Source organism: Lissotriton helveticus, chromosome 10, assembly GCF_964261635.1.
Source record: "Lissotriton helveticus chromosome 10, aLisHel1.1, whole genome shotgun sequence".
NCBI classification, from domain to species: domain Eukaryota; kingdom Metazoa; phylum Chordata; class Amphibia; order Caudata; family Salamandridae; genus Lissotriton; species Lissotriton helveticus.
Genome location: NC_136071.1, coordinates 361609540 through 361627919, shown reverse-complemented (window position 1 = coordinate 361627919; position 18380 = coordinate 361609540). Strand labels below are relative to the sequence as shown.

At 45.9% G+C, this 18380-nt stretch overlaps 1 protein-coding gene across 1 annotated transcript in view; it reads right to left on the bottom strand.

Moving 5' to 3' along the window:
- The window catches only part of LOC144784018 (SCO-spondin-like), a 1726865-nt gene that overhangs the window by 1624108 nt on the left and 84377 nt on the right, over positions 1-18380 (bottom strand). The window contains exons 12-13 of the mRNA XM_078662721.1: positions 3862-4000; positions 1865-1991 (exon numbers count right to left, since the gene is read on the bottom strand). Of these exons, the coding sequence (XP_078518847.1) occupies positions 1865-1991; positions 3862-4000 (266 nt within the window). The remainder of the gene's footprint in view (positions 1-1864; positions 1992-3861; positions 4001-18380) is intronic.

Here is an 18380-nt window from a genome sequence, read left to right as displayed (position 1 = left end):
GCCGCTTGTGGGCGTTCCGGCGCAGGGGGGGGCGTTCCGGGGCAGGTGCGCCTCGCAAAAGTGGCTGAGTGAAATCTATGAGATTTCACTCAGTCACTTTCAGGCCAATGCTGCGTCAAAAGCCTGCGCCTGCTTGAAGCAGGCGTAGGTCTTGACGCAACATTGTTAAGATGGGCACCCCCGAGCCTTGCTGGAGCTGCGTCGCGCTTGCGACGCAACTCCAGCAATGCGCCACCTTTACGGCACAGATGCGTCACGCATCTGTGCCGTTTTTGCCCCATGGTGCGCCGCATCATAAATGCGGCGCACCATGGGTGGCGGAGCAGTGGCGCACTGTGGCGCATGTTAACTGGCGCATCCCTGGGGATGCGCCAGTTAACATAAATCTGCCCCCTAATGATTAAGTTCACTCTTCATTTTAAATTTCTCCTATTTCAAAGTGTTGCATTTCCAAAAAGCAGGCCTCTTTCTCCCAGTGGGTGGTGTACACTGTGCCATATTTATAACTGACAAATACAGTCAATATTTTAAAAGGGAGAAATTTAAAGTGAAGACAAATATTTATGGCTCCATTTCAATTGAGCTAATTACATCTTAACATTTTATGAAGCATGTTTCTTTACCTTAAATTCCTCCAATTTAAACAAATGGTTGTATTTTTCTGTTATAAATATAGCACTGTGTCGACAGGCCATTGTGTCCAAGATGCCTGCTGTTTGTAAGTGTGACACTTTGAAATGGGACAAATTTAAATAACAAGTTTTACAGAATCCATATAAACGTATGGTTAACACTTCACTTTAATTTTCTAACATTGCAAATTGTCACATTTTCACACAGTAGGCATCTTGCTCCCAGTGGCTGGTAGACTCTATGTCATATTTATAACTGAAAAATTCAGCCAGAGGGAGAAATTTAAAGTGCTGACTTTTTTTTCCATATTACGAACATTTTTGCAGAACCTTTTTCTGCACTTTAAATTTCTCCCATTTAAAAAGATGGTTGTGTTGTATGTGTGTGTTATATATATATAACAGTGTAACACACTAACCCTACGAAGTCCCGGGGGGAACTAGAGGCGCGGGGTGCTCGGAGCAAGCTAGCCTCCAGCCTAACATGAGAACACAACAGAAGCTGCTCCAAGTACAGTGACCAAAACTTAGAGAATACTAAGTTAAAGAGGGTAATGGCATCTCACAAAAGGTGACCTCCCCATCAATCTTGAGTCAGAGATACGTGGTCAGACAAGACTTGCGGCCATAACCCGAGCCTACCGATTGACAGGTCTCAGGTGGGGTTACACTTAGCCCAAAGACAAACATGCACCCAGGGACAACCCCGATAATTCCAACAGATAGGCAGCTGCACCACAAACAGGTCCGAGGAAATTGGCCCCAATAAAGCACGTTTGGCCAAGGGCGTGCATTCCCAAAATACTGCAAATATATATGTCACATGCAGTTAGGAATACTCAATCAGGGCACAGCATACACACCACACATAGCGATCAGGAGCTCCCCACACCAGACATCTGGATGCATACACACTGGCCCACACTAGCTGGCCCCAAGATCGAGAGCCACCTGTGTCTCCCTTATCAAATGGTTGTACTTGTTCTTTATGACTAGGCCAAGAATGCTGGATCGATGTATTGTACCTCATGAGCAGTGTAAATGGTCAGCCAAAACTTCTGTATAAGACTTCCTTCAGATGCTACTCTGTCGAAGGTCCCCCGGCCGCTGCGTTTAATTAACCCAACGTGTTCCTGTTTTGCCAAATGCCTCTTGTCTTTTCATTTTTTAAGGTAAATTCATATTCAAGCAACATTCATATTGCTGGGAAGGTTTAACATTCCCACCTTTACCTGTAGTTGTAAGACGGGCGGATGTCTTGTGCACAGTAATCGTGATGGCGCGCAGGCAGTTTACCTCTCCTTTACTCCCACACACCACGTTCTCTGCTGTAATCAGCAGCTTTCCCTCCACGAAATCCTGAAAACACAGACATAGTAACACACAGCATCTTTTTTTGCTTTTTTCTATTAAACACAAAGTCATCTTAAAAAGTAGTACAATCACAACGCTTTCAAGGCACATTATCTACAAAAACACTCAGAGGAAAAAATATGGAAAGTGCCAGTGAGGTATACATAAGTAAAACAGGTAAAACATTCCAAATATTATGACTGGTGAGGTATGAGGTTGGTTCAACATTGTTGACTATTTTTAGGTCTAGCCTAGAGATGGCTTTGGCTGCCAGACCAACTTCCTGCTTTCCTTCAAATCATAATAAATATACATAAATATATGTACACAAAGCGGGTCATTCACTTTATGCTTCCTCATACCTCTGCCTACTTCATGGGGCTATGGGTGGGCCAAGTTCAGCTATTAAGACCCTTGTGAATCTTGAACTTCTGCTCTTGCACATCCAGCTAGAAACGAGTGCACCTCAGTCTCGGAGCTGATACGCCAATCTCTGCTTTCATTCTATGTGGTTTTTTTGTAAATTTGTTTTTGCAAAGTACCATTTTTTAAATTACTTTGTTTCGCAAACATATGCATGCCGCATTTACACAGCAGCATTTTTACATTTTATTTCTTTTAAACTTTTAGGGGCAGATTTACAAGCCCCTTGCGACACTTTTACGCCGCTGTTGCGTCACTTTTGTGACGCAGCGGCGCCGTAAACCATGCGCCACGTTGCGACTTATTTACAATGTGACGCATCTAGGCAGATGCGTCACATAGTAAAGCCCTGCGCCACATGAAACTTGCGTCAGGTTTCATGTGGGCGTTCTGTCGCAGGGTGGGCGTTCCCTCGCAGGAAAGCCCCGTAAAACTGACGCAGTGAGATCTACAAGATTTCACTGAGTCAGTTTTACGACGCTGCTGCGTCAAATCCTTACGCCTGCTTGAAGCAGGCGTAAGGAGTGAGGCCCCATGTTCAGTATGGGTGGTCCCTGTGAATTGAAGGAGTTGCGTCGCGCTTGCGACGTGACTCCAGCAATGCGCCGCCTGTGCTCCTCAAGATGCGTCACACATCTGCCCCTCCTTGCACCATGGTGCGCCGCATTGTAAATGCAACGCATCTATGGTGGCGCAAGGGGGGGCATTACGTGACGTATCTGTTCTGGCGCATCCCTGCTGATTTGCAGAGATGCGCCAGAAGACGTAAATATGCCCCTTAATGTCTAATGCAGATGTTTGAAAAAAATCTTGGCTTTATCAATGAAAGACCTATGTGATTTGCCAATGCTTCTTTAACACTGCATTTCCTTTGAGTGAGGTGGAGGAGTGCTAGTTTGCTGGAGCATCAACATATTTCACGCTAAGCAAGTGCTCTAGAAAGGCCAGCGGATGGGACTCAATCTGTCACAGTTTGAGCAACTTTTCGTAAATTCTGGCCGTCCTGCCGTGCAAGTCGAGTTACTACCCCAACGGTAACTTGACGTGCTGCGGTTTTGCCACATCCAATATTATCGCATGTGTTACCAGGAACAAACCTCCAGGTCACACCCGGGGAGTAAATATAATGACATCAATAGTTCGCCTGTACCTGTTTCTGCATGTTACTCTCCATCCCATAGGAGGCTACAGAGGATCAGCTCGAATTATCAACAGCCCCGGTTTAACCCTTTGGTGAATGTTAGGTGAGAGCAGGCATGATGCGGATAGACAAGAGAACACGTCCAATCAGGAAAACTGTGACTTCATTTATTTATTTATTTATTTGTACATTTACTTACTTGTTGATGGATAATCTGTCTCAGGGGGATCGGAATACTTAATAACCGCACACACTGCAGTGCGGGCAAGCCGTGGAGAGAAAGGAGAGGGTGAAGAGAGATCTTTCTCGTACCTGCACCAGGATATAATCGCACGTCCCATGGAACGAGTATCTCTTCCGGTCAAAGGTCACGTAGTGAGGATCCCCCAGTAAGAAGCACTCCGCTGCACACTTCTCCTTGGAGCACTGCCAGCGCCCGCCTTGGCAAACACTGTGGGCAGAAGAGAGGGGCACAGCAGTCACATCCTCTGAGAACCACAACCAAACTCGCCTGCTTCCGATACTAGCATTGCATTATTGCAGCTAATAGCCATTAATGTATATCAAATTAATAATTAGCCAGACAGGCTACCTTGTGGCAGACTGTCACAAGCCTCGGTGTTGACATTTAAAGTGCTGAGCACCGGAAAGCACCAGATCAAATTAAGTGCTGAAGGGGAGGCATTATTCGTACCCTACTGTATTGACGCTTATTGCATTGACCACAGGATGAAAGGCTTTGTCTATACCACTGGAATTCAACCTCATAATTTCGGATTGAAAGAAATACCATTTCATCAAATTAAGATTGGCAAACCTGATAAAATGGGGACCTACTTTAAGGAGAGCTGTACAGAGAAATTAAAACTATTTTATTTAATGAGGATTGACAAAAATGACTAGATGGTGAACCTAACTTAAGGATAACTGTGTAGAGAAAAATTACATTGCCTAAATATTTACACATGACCTTTTAGTGGCGATAATATATTTTGATCGTGGCAAAATGTTGGATCCTTTGGTAGGCACAATGAAGCATGGATCCTTCAGCACATTTTATTTCTTTTACTCTTCCTCAGGTCTACAGAACTTCTTCCAGTCCTCTCCAAGGAAGCAATCAGGACTTGGCGCTGTGTGGCCCAACCTAGAAATGGTCGACCTTGTTTCACAAACCGAATGGCACTGGCTTATTCTAGATTCTGAGCTTGGATGAAAAAATAAGTGCTGAGACCCATCTCTCACACCTCCTGTATCACACTGCTAAGCGAGGTGCCCCAAGACAAGATAAGAGCACCCCTCTCCACATTCACCCTGGACACTAAAATGCTTCTGGCATAAGATCACAACAAATAGAACTCTCTGCCAACCTCACAGTGCAGGTACCAGTCAAAAAATGTAATGTTTCCCCCCATATATGGGGTTTACAATGCTATATAGATGATACTGTATACGCTATACACAATGCAAGCCATTTTCGGCTTGGCTTTGATTGCACCATTTTTACCAAATATCTTATAAATATATGAAATTAAGGGAGTCAGCTGTAAACTAGTGAATCGTAGCCTTTGTGTTGGTTCTTTTTATGCAAGACGTGTTGAGTTTAGCTATTGCACGATCAGCATATGCATTTTCTCAAGTCATTGGTCCATAATGGCCAGGGCCACTGGAATCATGCAATTTTGAGGCAGCAGCGTTTTCCGCATATTTATGGATTTGCCGCAATTGCAACATGATCCATCATCTGCCATATAATTTGCAGATGTCAACAAAAAAATATTTCTAGGCCAAATAGTCCAAAAGTTACTAAAACACCTGCTGCATCACTGTGGAAGGACCTTTGCAAAGGTTGACTGCTCACCTTTCGATTATTGATGAATTCGTGGGTATTCATGGTTGTTAAAGAGGTATTAATGAGATGAAAACTATGTCCAGACAGTGTTAAGAAGTGTAAAAATGACAAATAAAAAGTAATGCTATCACATAAATGTGCAGCATAATGCTTCATATTTTCCCTAGTCTTGCTGCATAATTTAATCAACTCTGCTACACAATTTGGTCCTGCAAAGCCGCATAATTCCACTGGCCCTGCTAATAGTACAGAAGTACACAGTGGCCAAACGTGGGTCAAGAACTGCTATAATTACTTAATTAGCAAAACACAGAGAAGCTTGACATAAGGAAGACATCGGTCTACTTTTTCTTCCAAAGTTTGCTCCCTTTAGCAGGTGCAAAATCGGTACACATTCTGCAATGTTTGTGGGTGTCACTCAATTTTCCAAAAAACAGCACGCAAAATGCAGCGCTGAAAAATGGAGCAACGTTTATTGCCAACTATTCCCACAGGGAAAGCTTCACTTGAAAGTGATGGAGGATCCGACATTGATACGCATTTTATAAGAGATTACTAGCACAAATGCTGAAACCTTTCTGTCACCCCTAGCAACCTGTGTTGGAAGTTAGGGCCATATGTATCAAGGCCGAATGGGTTCGCAAACGCCGAAATTCACAGAATTTCGGCATTTGCGAACCCATTTCTGCAAAATGGTATGTATCAAACAATCTGGGTGCAAAATAAGGAATCGCAAAATTTGCCATTCCTTATTTTGCGATTGCATTTAAGGAATCGCAAATTTTGCGATTCCTTAAATGCAATGTATCAAGGAAAAAAAAATTCCAAAAAGCCCTTAAGGAATCGCAAATTACCACCAACTTCTAGTTGGTGGTAAGTTGCGAATTCTTTTAAAAAAGCATTTTTATAAAAATCCAATGGTGCCATGTGACGCTCATACATGCCCTTAGGGCATGTATGTGCGCCATATGCGCACACATGTCATTTTCAGGGGTGCAGCAGGGTGTTCTTGAGACACCCCTGCACCCTTGAAATTATTCTCAATTTGCGATTAGCAAATTGCGAATCGCAAATTGAGAATAATTTCCCATTCATTCCTATGGGCCTCCTGGCCCATAGAAATGAATGGGAAATTATTCCTTAATTGCGATTAGCAATTTGCTAATCGCAATTAAGGAATTTTAAGGAATCGCTAAAAAATAGGGAATTTCTTCATACATACCATTTTGCGATTTCTAAATAGCGATTACTTAAAAATCGCTATTAGGAATCGCAAAAGGGTATGTTGATACATATGGCCCTTAGTGTCAAGTGCTGAAAGGGTGTTTTCAAGTGGTTAGGTCCCAACTTTCAGTCTTAAAGGGAGATTTACTAATATTTTACGCTGTGTTTATGTCACAAAAGTGATGCAAATCGGCGCAAAATCTTTTTTTTCCGATTTACTTTCCAGGACTTAACTTCTTTAGCACTGGAGATAATGTCACAGTAACGCAAAGCAGTGCATAGCGCTGCTTTGCATTACTTAGCACCAAGGGGGCATATCAAGGGTGGAGCATGGGTTCCCCATGCAACCACCGAAGGTTTCCGACGCTCAACCCAAGTTACTAAACAATGTAGACTGGGTTTAGCATCAGAAAACTGCAACCTCCTAAAGTAGGAGCTGCTTTGCCTTACTTGGCGCCAAGGGTGCTCACCATGGGTGTAGCATGGGCATTCCTGTGCAACCACCCATGGTTTCTGGTGCTAAACCCAATTTACTAAACAAAGTAGACAGGGTTTAGCATTAGAAAACTGCGACCTTTTCAAGTAGGAGCAAGGAAGGAGAAATGCTTTCATTTCTCCTTCCTTTTCTGACTTTGTACGTGTGCTGCACTTTACAGCACACATACAAAGTCAGAAAAGGGTTGAAGTCAGTCTATGCATAGTATTTTGTACTGGAAGGTTAACCTTGCAGTACAAAACCTATGCTAGACTCACGGAGACACCCTTGCACTATGGTGCAAAGTTGTGTGCGTGGCACACAGTTGTACATTTTTGCACTGACGTTAGGGAAAGGGGAGAAGAGTGCCATATTTCAATACATTTGGCGCTCTCCTGCTCTCTCCTCCTGCAGCGCATCACAGCATTTACAGCTGCTGCACTCACTGGCGTAACAAAACTTGAGTGGGCCTCCCTGCAAGGGACGTGGAGGGGCTCCCCTGGGCTCAATCAGGAGCTCTCCGGCCAGAGTGCTGTGCTGAGGGGGCCCCCCCGCACAGCGGAGGCTGTGGGGGCCTGTGTTAAACCCCAGGCTGCACTGTGCCCTGTGATAGCTTGTTAAATCAGGCCCTTACTCTGTTGGGCTTCATATAGTAATACAAAATACACTTCTAGGACCTCATTGCTAAGTCCCTGTTATTTTGCCGCAGGGGTATATGGTCAGGAATTGCCAATGTCAGTTGCTATCCCTACTCCTAATATAGGCATTACAAGCTATTTTTCCCAAACTAGAGAATAACCGATGGCCCACAGGAATACCAAGCCCAATTCTGCTTTTCCCTCAAATCCAGGGGGAAAGCAGGCCCAAATCAGGTGAAACAGGTGGTGAATGGCAGGGGAAGCTTTGTGTTGGCTCACGGTGTGGGTGGTGGAGAGAGGGAGGTCAAGGGGGGACAGACTAAGAGGGATGCTAGCTGGAGGCATCACTTTGAGCTCCCCCTGTGGGCAGAAGCAAGGTGTGCAGGGCCTGGCACAGCAGATGTCTGCAGCATAGCACATGGGTCCGGTGTTACTAAGTCTAGGATTACCATTTGTGGTAGTTTTCAGAAACAGCAATCAGAGGCCCAGAAAAAAGGGCTACTCAGAATGGCTACTAAAAATGGTCCAGGGGTTACTGCTCCAGGCCAGTCATAACGAAGGCCTTAGTATTGGTTGCACCAGATATACTCCGCAAATCACAGGCGACGACCCAGAAGGAAGATTTCCCTGTATGACTGTAGTGAGCCAACGTGAACATATTGGGCCTCATTACAACCACTCCGGTAACCCGCCCTGCAACTCCAACCCCTCTCCAGCCAAAAAAACGAAAGCATGCAAACAACAAACGCTCACATTCTGTGGTACATGTGAGCTTGTAGTACATTTTTACCACAAATGGCAGGTTTGTGGTAAATATTTACCTACATAGAGTGTATCAATCAATCAAAGCATTTGTATAGCGCGCTACTCACCCATAGGGTCTCAAGGCGCTTGGGGAGGGGGGGTCCGCTACTGCTCGAACAGCCAGGTCTTGAGCTGCTTCCTGAAGGCGAGGTGGTCCTGGGTCAGGCGGAGGTGGGTCGGGAGGGTGTTCCAGGTCTTGGCGGCGAGGTAGGAGAAAGACCTTACCCCTGTGGTGACTCTTCGGATGCGGGGGACGGCGGCGAGGGCGTGGCCGGTCGATCGAAGCTGGCGTTTGGGAGCGTAGAAATTGAGGCGGCTGTTGAGGTATCCTGGTCCTTGGTTGTGCAGGGCTTTGTGTGCGTGGGTGAGGAGACGGAAGGTGATTCTCTTGTTGACTGGGAGCCAGTGCAGGTCTCGCAGGTGTCCGGAGATGTGGTTGCGACGGGGGATGTCCAGGATGAGTCTTGCTGAGGCGTTCTGGATCTGCTGGAGTCTTTTCTGGAGTTTGGCGGTGATTCCGGCGTAGAGGGAGTTGCCGTAGTCCAGTCGGCTGGTGACGAGGGCCTGGGTGACTGTCTTCCTGGTCTCGGTGGGGATCCACCGGAAGATCTTGCGTAGCATGCGTAGGATGTTGAAGCACGACGAGGAGACTGCGTTGACTTGTCTGGTCATGCAGAGAGATGAGTCCAGGATGAAGCCCAGGTTGCGTGCGTGGTCTGTTGGTTTGGGTGCGCTGCCCAGGGCGGGGGGCCACCAGGAGTCGTCCCAGGCGGAGGGTGAGGATCCCAGGATGAGGACTTCCGTCTTGTCCGAGTTCAGTTTCAGGCGGCCGTTCTTCATCCATTCGGCTACCTCCTTCATCCCTTCGTGTAGGTTGGCTCTGGCGGTGGCGGGGTCGTTGGTGAGGGAGAGGATCAGCTGGTTGTCGTCGGCGTAGGAGATGATGTTGAGGTTGTGCTGTTGTGCGATGGCTGCGAGGGGACTCATGTAGACGTTGAAGAGGGTTGGGCTGAGCGAGGAGCCTTGAGGAACGCCGCAGATGACTCCGGTGGCTTCTGATCTGAACGGGGGGAGGCGGACTCTTTGTGTCCTTCCGGCGAGGAAGGAGATGGTCCACTGCAATGCCTTCTCCCGGATTCCGACGTTGCTGAGGCGCTGTACTAGGGTACGGTGGCAGACGGTGTCGAAAGCCGCGGAGAGGTCTAGGAGGATGAGGGCCGCTGTTTCTCCGTTGTCGAGCAGAGCTCGGATGTCATCGGTGGCTGCGATCAGGGCGGTCTCGGTGCTGTGGTTGGCCCTGAAGCCAGACTGCGAGAGGTCGAGGGATCCGTTCATCTCGAGGAAGGCGGCCAGCTGCTTGTTGACGGTCTTCTCGATGACTTTTGCGGGGAACGGGAGCAGCGAGATGGGTCGGTAGTTCTTGAGGTCAGAGGGGTCGGCTGATGGCTTCTTTAGTAAGGCGCTGAGTTCGGCGTGCTTCCAGCTCTCCGGGAAGGTAGCGGTGTCGAAGGAGGTGTTGATGATGTCCCGCAGGTGGGGTGCGATGACAGGGTCGGCCTTGTTGAAGACGTGGTGAGGGCAAGGGTCGGTCGGAGATCCGGAGTGGATGGTGTTCATCGTGCGGATGGTGTCTTCGGTGCTGATCGGGGTCCAGGCGAGGAGGGTGGTGGTGGGGGGCGGTGGTTCAGTCGTGGCATGCGTCGGTTGAGTGCTGAAGCTGTTGTGTATGTCTGTGATCTTGTCGTGGAAGTAGGAGGCGAGGGAGTTGCAGAGGTCTTGCGAAGGGGTGATGTCGTTGTTTCCGGCGTTGGGGTTGGAGAGCTCTTTGACGATGTTGTGTAAATACGTGAAGTGGTGTAATGGCGCACTTTTGGGAACTTTGTGTTACAAGAGAAACATGAAATCCCCAAAATTATGTGAATTATGCTGAAATAATTAAAATTTCGCTCATGCCTAGTGTGAATGTTGTCTAGCATCGGATTTCAACTCGAAAAATTATGTTCCAGTACAAAATCCTACTTCTTGACAAATTCTAAAACATTACACACACTGCGTGCGTATTGTACAGTGCAGCAAACATGCAATGCGTGGAAGGTTTGCATCTGCCTCGAGGAGGCATATTATTTTATGCAAAGCCTAATCTGGTTATCTTGGTAGATCAGGCTTAATGTTGACACAAAGCTGGCTATTTTAGTAGATTGAGGGGCTTATGCTGATCTGCCTAATTTACAGCTAAGTAATGCCTTCTTGATGTCAAGTGGTGTTAAACAGAGCAACCTCCTATTTATGCTGAGAAAAGGGCACTTCTCCAGTGAAAATACGTTTTGTATTTGAGAGGCTACACCTTCCCTACACTACAAATCAACGTGGCGCTACTTTCCATATCATGGTGTGGAAGAAGGGGGAGCAAAAGGCAAAATGGACTGCAGAAGTGCAGAATCTTGGCCAAAGAGATGAAATGCTGATTTTTAACCCCTTCCATGCTGATGACGAGCTCAGCTCGTCATCAGCGTTACCTGCCGTGTGCTGATGACGAGCTGAGCTCGTCATGTAACGCGGTAATTTTTAAAATGCCACATACAGCGGGAAAAGCCGCCGCACGCATGCGGTTAAGGGGTTCCTGCACATATTAATGCTCAAATGAGGGGCATACTTTCAGAATATCAGATGAATAGTGTGCAGCTGGACAGTATGTTGGCAATTGAAAACTGAGGAATTCATTGTTTAGTGCATACAATAGAGGCATGTCGGATTTATGCTAATGGATTTGGATCATTAATTAAAAAAGGACAGAAAATAAGGACTGAATGATTTATTTAGTTTATTTGTATCTCGAAGGACACACAAATGATGCCACTGACCATGTCATGAGGGGAAACAACCTTTACAATGCAGTCATTACATCGCACTACACTTACAACGCAGTCATTACATCGCAACATCCCTTACAACGTATGTCACTACAACACAGGCATTACAACGCATACCATTACAACGCATGCCACTACATCACATGTAACTACAATGCAGGCATTACAAAGCATACCATTACAACGATTACCATTACATCACATAGTACCCCTACACTATCCAACACTTACCCTACTGTTGCACCCCCTGGAGTTAGAATAGTAATTTTAACCCATACACTATCCAACACTTACCCTACTGTTGCACCCCCTGGAGTTAGAATAGTAATATTTACCCCTACACTATTCAACACTTACTCTACTGTTGCACCCCCTGGAGATAGAATAGTAATTCTTACCCCTATACTATCCAATACTTACCTTAAATGCAATGTAATGGTATGCGTTGTAATGGTATGCGTGGTAAAGGAGTCATGCTATGTAATGGAATGCGTTGTAGTGGATGTTGCGATGTAAAAACTGCGTTGTAAGTGCATGCGTTGTAAATGAATGCACGGTAATGTCATACATTCATCATGAGTGAAGTAATATGTGAGGTCATAAGCAGTTCATTGCGCATAGAAAGTTATAGTTAGCTCAGGTAACTATACTGAATATAATGGTTTTGTATGAGTGAAATCTGAGCCTAGCTATAACGTCAATGTAACCTTTGGTTTTTTCATTGAATTTCTATGGTTTTTATGATTCTATTTTCTAACTATACGTCCCTGTAACCTTTGACTTTTTTGTGTGAATTTCTACCGTTTTTTGGAAATCTATTTCCCAACTATAACATCCCTGTAGCCTTTGTTTTTTAAGTGAATTTCTATGTTTTTTTAACTACTAGGCACATTTGCAGAGTGGTGGACAAAAGGGGACTGGGCCTCCGACCAGCCCACAACAATCCTGCTGTGTGGAACTTACTGCTGGTAACTGGAAGTCTTCTTGGCCCCCAAAGACCCTCAGCATCCAAAGGGAATTCATCTCCCAACCAGTAGTGAGTCAGGAGGTGCATTTGCAGAGTGGTGGGGAAAGGGGGTGGGACCTCGGATGAGCTCACAGCAATCCCGATGTGTGAGACTTACTGGAGGTAAAAGAAGCAGTTATTGGTTCCCCAAGGACCCTCAGCAGCCAATGGGACTTCATCCCCCAACCAGTAGTGCACTAGAGGGTGCGTTTGCAGAGTGCTGGGGAAAGTGGGAGGGCCTCCCACGCAATCTTAGCAATCCTGCTGTGTGGGACTTACTGGAGGTAACAGGAGGGGTTGTTGGCCCCCAAAGACCCTCACCAGCCAAGGGGACTTCACCCTCCAACAAGTTGTGCGCCAGGAGGCCCCTTTGCAGAGTGGTTGAGAAAGATGTGGTGCTTCCGGAGACTTCACCCGGGCCGGCCTTTTTTCTATTAGGGGAGGGCGGGCCCCCTCCCCAGGCCCATTTCGGTCCCTGTGACCCCAACCCCCGGGGCCCGCCCTTTTGATATATTTATTTAGAATATGGAAGGGGAGCCATCCGGCCCCCTACTTGGGCCGATTTGGGACCCAGGGACTCCAAACTCCTGGGCCTGGCCATATAGAGATGGGGGGGGGGCTGTCCACGTGAGCCAGCATTGCTGTGACAGACAGGAGGCTGCTGAAAGGCAGCACCCTGTCTGTCGGAACAATGTTTTCATCGGTTTCTCTGCATGCATATTTGCGCGCAGAGAAAAAGATGAAAACTCTGCTTTTTGCAAGCTGGAGCTGTTTGACAGCTCTGGCTTGCAGAAAGCGGAGTCATGTGTGCTTTTGCTTGGCGGGACAGTCAGCTCTCACCAAGAAAAAGCAGACAGCTACCTCCCAAGGATGGGCACCTCAGGAGGTAGCAAGAGCTGGCCCTGGTGAGTGGTGGTCCCCAGGGCCAGAAATGGCTCCACGATGGTGGCTGTGTGGCCCTGCTTCATCTTAAATCTTTGCCCCGGGGAGGTGGCGGTCCTGGAGTCTGGGTCCACAATGGACCCCCTCCATTCATTTATTTCAGCCCCAGGGAGGTGGTGGTCCCTTGGGCTGTGGGGGGGGGGGGGCACGCTGCCTCCCCACAATACTGTTACATTTAGCCCCAGGGAGGTGGTGGTCCCTGGGGCGGGGGCGGGCCCAGCAGGCCCGGCTACATACATATTTTTTAATGCCCCAGGGAAGGGGCTGTCCCGGGGTGTGTGTGTGTACACAAATATATATATCATCATGGTACATACATGTATAGTTAAGAACAGAAACCATATCAGTATAAATTTGCCTTGATGCTATAACAGAAGTTGCAATACTCTGTAATGGATATTTTTGAGGTGTGATATTACTGACCTCTATACTTTGACCTACAACCCCATGTGACAACACCTCTTCATCAGGTGGCTGTGTGAAGAGTGCTGGAACTTGACATGTGGTGGTACCCCGTGAGTTGGCAGGTCCACAGATCTCTGCCCTATTAATAATGCCCCATGAACAGAATTTGTGTTTCTAGTTTGACTAAGACCATTATTAAAAGCAAAGACCTCTCACAGACACACAATTTGGAAGGTATTTAAGATTTGTAACTTAAGTTTCGGTTACCCTGATACAACTATCATCCCATCTTGGACTGGTCAAGAAGCTTTTAGTTTCAAACTGTCACTTACAGAAGGGCAGTGTATGGCAAACTGTTTTCTTTATTTTACAATTTGACATGGTCGACTATGGGGGTTTTGTTTCCATAGGTAAAAACTTCAAGTCCAGCCTATCATACTTCCCCTACAGGGAAGATGCATATACACACACCCACACAACGCATACTCAAAACACACAAACTAATTAGCAAAGTATTTAACACATACATTGCACCCTAACTAGCACCATTGGCAATGACACATTTAGCAACATAGCTGTAGACACCTATCTGCTGCCACCCTGTGCGTGTGAGGCTTCCTATCAATGACGAAGCACACATTAATAATTGTAGATATTGCCTTAAGGACCCAAACACTCTTAACTTTATTCATTTATATTTCAAACTCTTCAACTTCATACCAGGGATACACAAAAAACACAACTGTGTCTTGATGTGTGTAGACTTGCGATCATATTCAGGTTTTATCGGCACTCTGAAGCAGCCTCCAGACTTTTAAAGCTATATGAAAACAACGGATATATTAAATAGGATTCCAAATGTAAGTGTATAGAGAACATTTGGATATACGTTTCACCTATCGTAAGTCAAATGTATCTCTTTCACGCTCAACTAGGGAATTATTGGATTTAGAACTCAAAGTGAAAATATTTTAAAAACAATAATGTTTGTTAACATATTTAAAAGTGTACATTTCATCATGCCTGAATAAATAAAATGTTGCATTAAAAAAAATAATGATTTTGTTTGTAAGACACTGGGCTTCAGTCCTGCTAATCACTTTTATATGTACTTTGAGAAGAAAACCCTCTAGCAATTCAGCCTTAAAGCTGGGATAACATGAATCCTGGAATGAAAGTATTTTACTTCCATTTAACTCTTGGTTCCCATAGCAAATGTCTGAGTGTGCCCGAAGACTGCCAGCTCTACAGTTCTGTCAAGCACTAGGCAGGGCCACATCAAGCTTTGTAGCGCTGTCTTACGGTTTGTAGGAATCTGTGGCTCAAAGCATATGGCAGGAAGATCATCATCTCCAATTATAAGACAAAGGCATGGCAATCATTGGAATCTTTTCAGGGTTCATGCGACTGGGACCTTGCAGACTGAGCGATGAAGGTGTTCGGGGTCTACCACTGACATAAGATACATGGTAAGTCACAGACCAGGGTGATCTCATAGATGGTATTGGCAGTTGTAGGAGGCCTGGAGAAGAGCTGTGCGCTCCATCTAAAGGCGACAAGCTTGAGACCATATTACTCCAGACCTGTAAAGCCTGTCTGAGACTCACTGTAAGACACTGGTAATGACCCATAGAGCAGGCAGCTGAAGGGCCACTCGTCTCTCTGCAGGCTTCGCCAAGGCGTGGGACTCTCGGACAGAAAGGTAGCTTCCACCTATTACACTCACCTTTTGTCAGAGCTATTGAGTCTTTGCCAGTGCTTAACTTGTAAAAACACAAGTGCCAAGGCCCGAGGTGTTTCTCAGTAGACCACTGTGGTTGGCACTACCCACTGCCCCTGACAGCACCAAATACTAACCATCACACAGTACAATTGTGATGTTTTGGACTACTTCAGGTCACCTCAAGCTAAACGGATGGCCTGGACCCACTGGTTTTATTATATTTTTGAAGTACATTACGCTCTTTAGTGTTCAAACATAGTTGACAGTGCCAGCATTTGGTAGACTGTCTTGTAAGTGCCAGTGTTTAGGAAGAAGTGCCCGTGCTGAGCACCCGCACAAATTTTTCACTACTCTCTGCTTTTCAATGGCATTAGATCTGCACATGACATGATACGTGCCACTGATCTCGAGAGCCCCCATGAAATGGAAAGCTATTTAATATTACATTAAATTCATATTAAATAATGAATAATTGTCCCTTGAAAAACTGTGTGAATTGGCTGGAACTCAGTCAGTCGGTCAATTCACTTTATTCAATACTTATATTATAAGATGATAAAAGTACAGATAAACACAATTAATAAATATCCATACAAAAAAGAATTATTTACAGAACCAGTTAAAATGGTAAAAAGGTTTGTAGCATTCATAGGTAAGAAACAGTTAATAAAAAACCGAGCTGATAGAAACAAAGGTTTGAAAGTCATTCTTGATGTTATGCACTCGCCTGATCTTTCATGATTGAATTAAAAAAAGACGACACAGAGAAACAAATCATGGGGTTACTCAAAGATTGTAAAAAGTACATTGCTACACAACATTGTTTAAAATGGCATTTACACATCAGTGGCAATAAAAATCGTTTGCAGGGTTCCATATAAAATTAGAAAAAGAAAAATTGGGTAAATTTGATTGTACAGAAACAACATCACATGGACAAAATGGTAATTCGCGTATGGAATAAATTCCAGCTGATTGGGCCAACATTCAAGGGATAAAATTCAGTTGAAATAATCTGTGACGTGAGTTTGTGACAGTGAATAAGTATAAATATGCCCCTCTAAATATAATTTGATCGATACTTTTGTTGAGTTTGTCTTTAATCTTACATTGGCCCTTTGTTTAAGGAAGCAGGATTTTATCTCCCTTTTGAGATGTTAGAGCAGACACTGGGGGGAAACAAATTGAAGCTCTTGGCCTAGAGAAGAAAGAGTGGGTTTAATATAAGAGATTCACTGGATCCTATGGGCATTTTCAAGAAATAGGCCATCTTAAATTAGCTTTTGGGTGGCATGAAGGGATTTCCTTCTCCAGATAGAGTTCCACAAGATGATTGAAGCCAGGTTAATTGTATTGGTAACATATGGGACATCCAGTTCTGTATGGGCAACAACATTTGAGCAGCTTATGGGAAGGCCTACTAATGTTTTCCAAAAGGTGGCCTCTATGGTTTGGAGGGTTGAGGGGTTAGTTAACCCCATATGCCTCCCCCTAAGTTGCTACCGACACTGATATGCCTGCGTAATCTTTTTAGGTTTTGCCTTAGCCATGCGTACGAAGTACGCATGCGCTAGCAAAACCTCTTGATTTCTATCTGGGCTGATGACCCGCCTCTGCCTATCATTGGCTAGCTCCATAAATGGAGGCTAGCCATTGGGAGGCAGAGGCTGTCAATCGCGTTTTCTCTCGAAAACGCGATTCGGGGGCGTTTCTGGTGCTTTTTTTAAGCCCCGCCCCTTTGTCCCGGGCCGCGCTGCGATTGGCTGCCGGCCCGGGACACCCCCGTGACATCATTCCCGGGCCGCGCTGTGATTGGCTGCCGGCCCGGGACACCCCCGTGACGTCAGCCAATCACAGCGCGGCCCGGGACCTGACTTGTTTTTTTCTTCTCTTTTCTTTTTTGTATTATTTTTGCTTATGCTTCATATTGTATCTTTGGCATTTTATGTTTCTATGCAGATATTTGTTTACTGATCATTGTTCGATTAATATGGCAAAAAATGTAATAAAGAATTGAAATGCAGAAAAAACACGCTTCTGCAGCCCTGGATAAGACTCACGGCTGGGGACGGGCCCTTTAAGCAACATTACGCACTGGGTAATTAGAGAGCGAGCCCTGCCCACCTGCCCTCGGCTCCTGGGACACACCTCGCGCTGTACCTCTCTCTCTAGTTAATGTTTGTTCCCACCGCTCTTGGAGACAGAGGAGCTGCTTGCTGCTTGCCGCCGTCATGGGGAAGCTGCTCGTGCTCGCTATCGTGGGAATACTGGCTGGCTTGTTTAACTAATGTTTTTCACTGTCCCTGGGGTGTTTTTTCCGTCGCTCCTTAAGGTGCGTGTGCGCTCCTTCCCAGCCCGGAGAACTCAGGCTGAGTCCGGGTAATGTACACCAGGAAGCTCGTGATAGGTGCATTTCACCACAATGCACAGAGCCTTGGGTGAGGGCCGTGTTCACAATTACTGGAGGGGGCATGCATTATTTAAACATTAGGTAATGTATGCTCGGCTGGGCGCTTTTCATTTCCCTCATTGACAGATATGTGTCCATTTCGCTAATCTCTTCCGTTTCAGTTACATGTCTTATCTACGTGATTCGCGCCTCGTGCTCCTGCCTCAGCTCGGATCTGGTGGAGGCCCAGGGATGGGGCTGTGCTTTCTCCGTGAATTATATTTCCAGAGCGCGTTACTAAGGCGTGAAGCGGGGGGCCCCTTGTGGGCGCCAGGGCGTCAGCCCTCTGCCACTACTGCTAGCATATCACAGCTTTTATATGAAAAGAAACGAGCTCACAAATGTTTGTTTGCATGTAAAAGCTGCAATGTCAGGTTTGTCGCAGAAGTGGGCTCCTCTAACCGTTTTGCGCATTTATCAGACGGGAGCTGTTACAACCCAGCCAA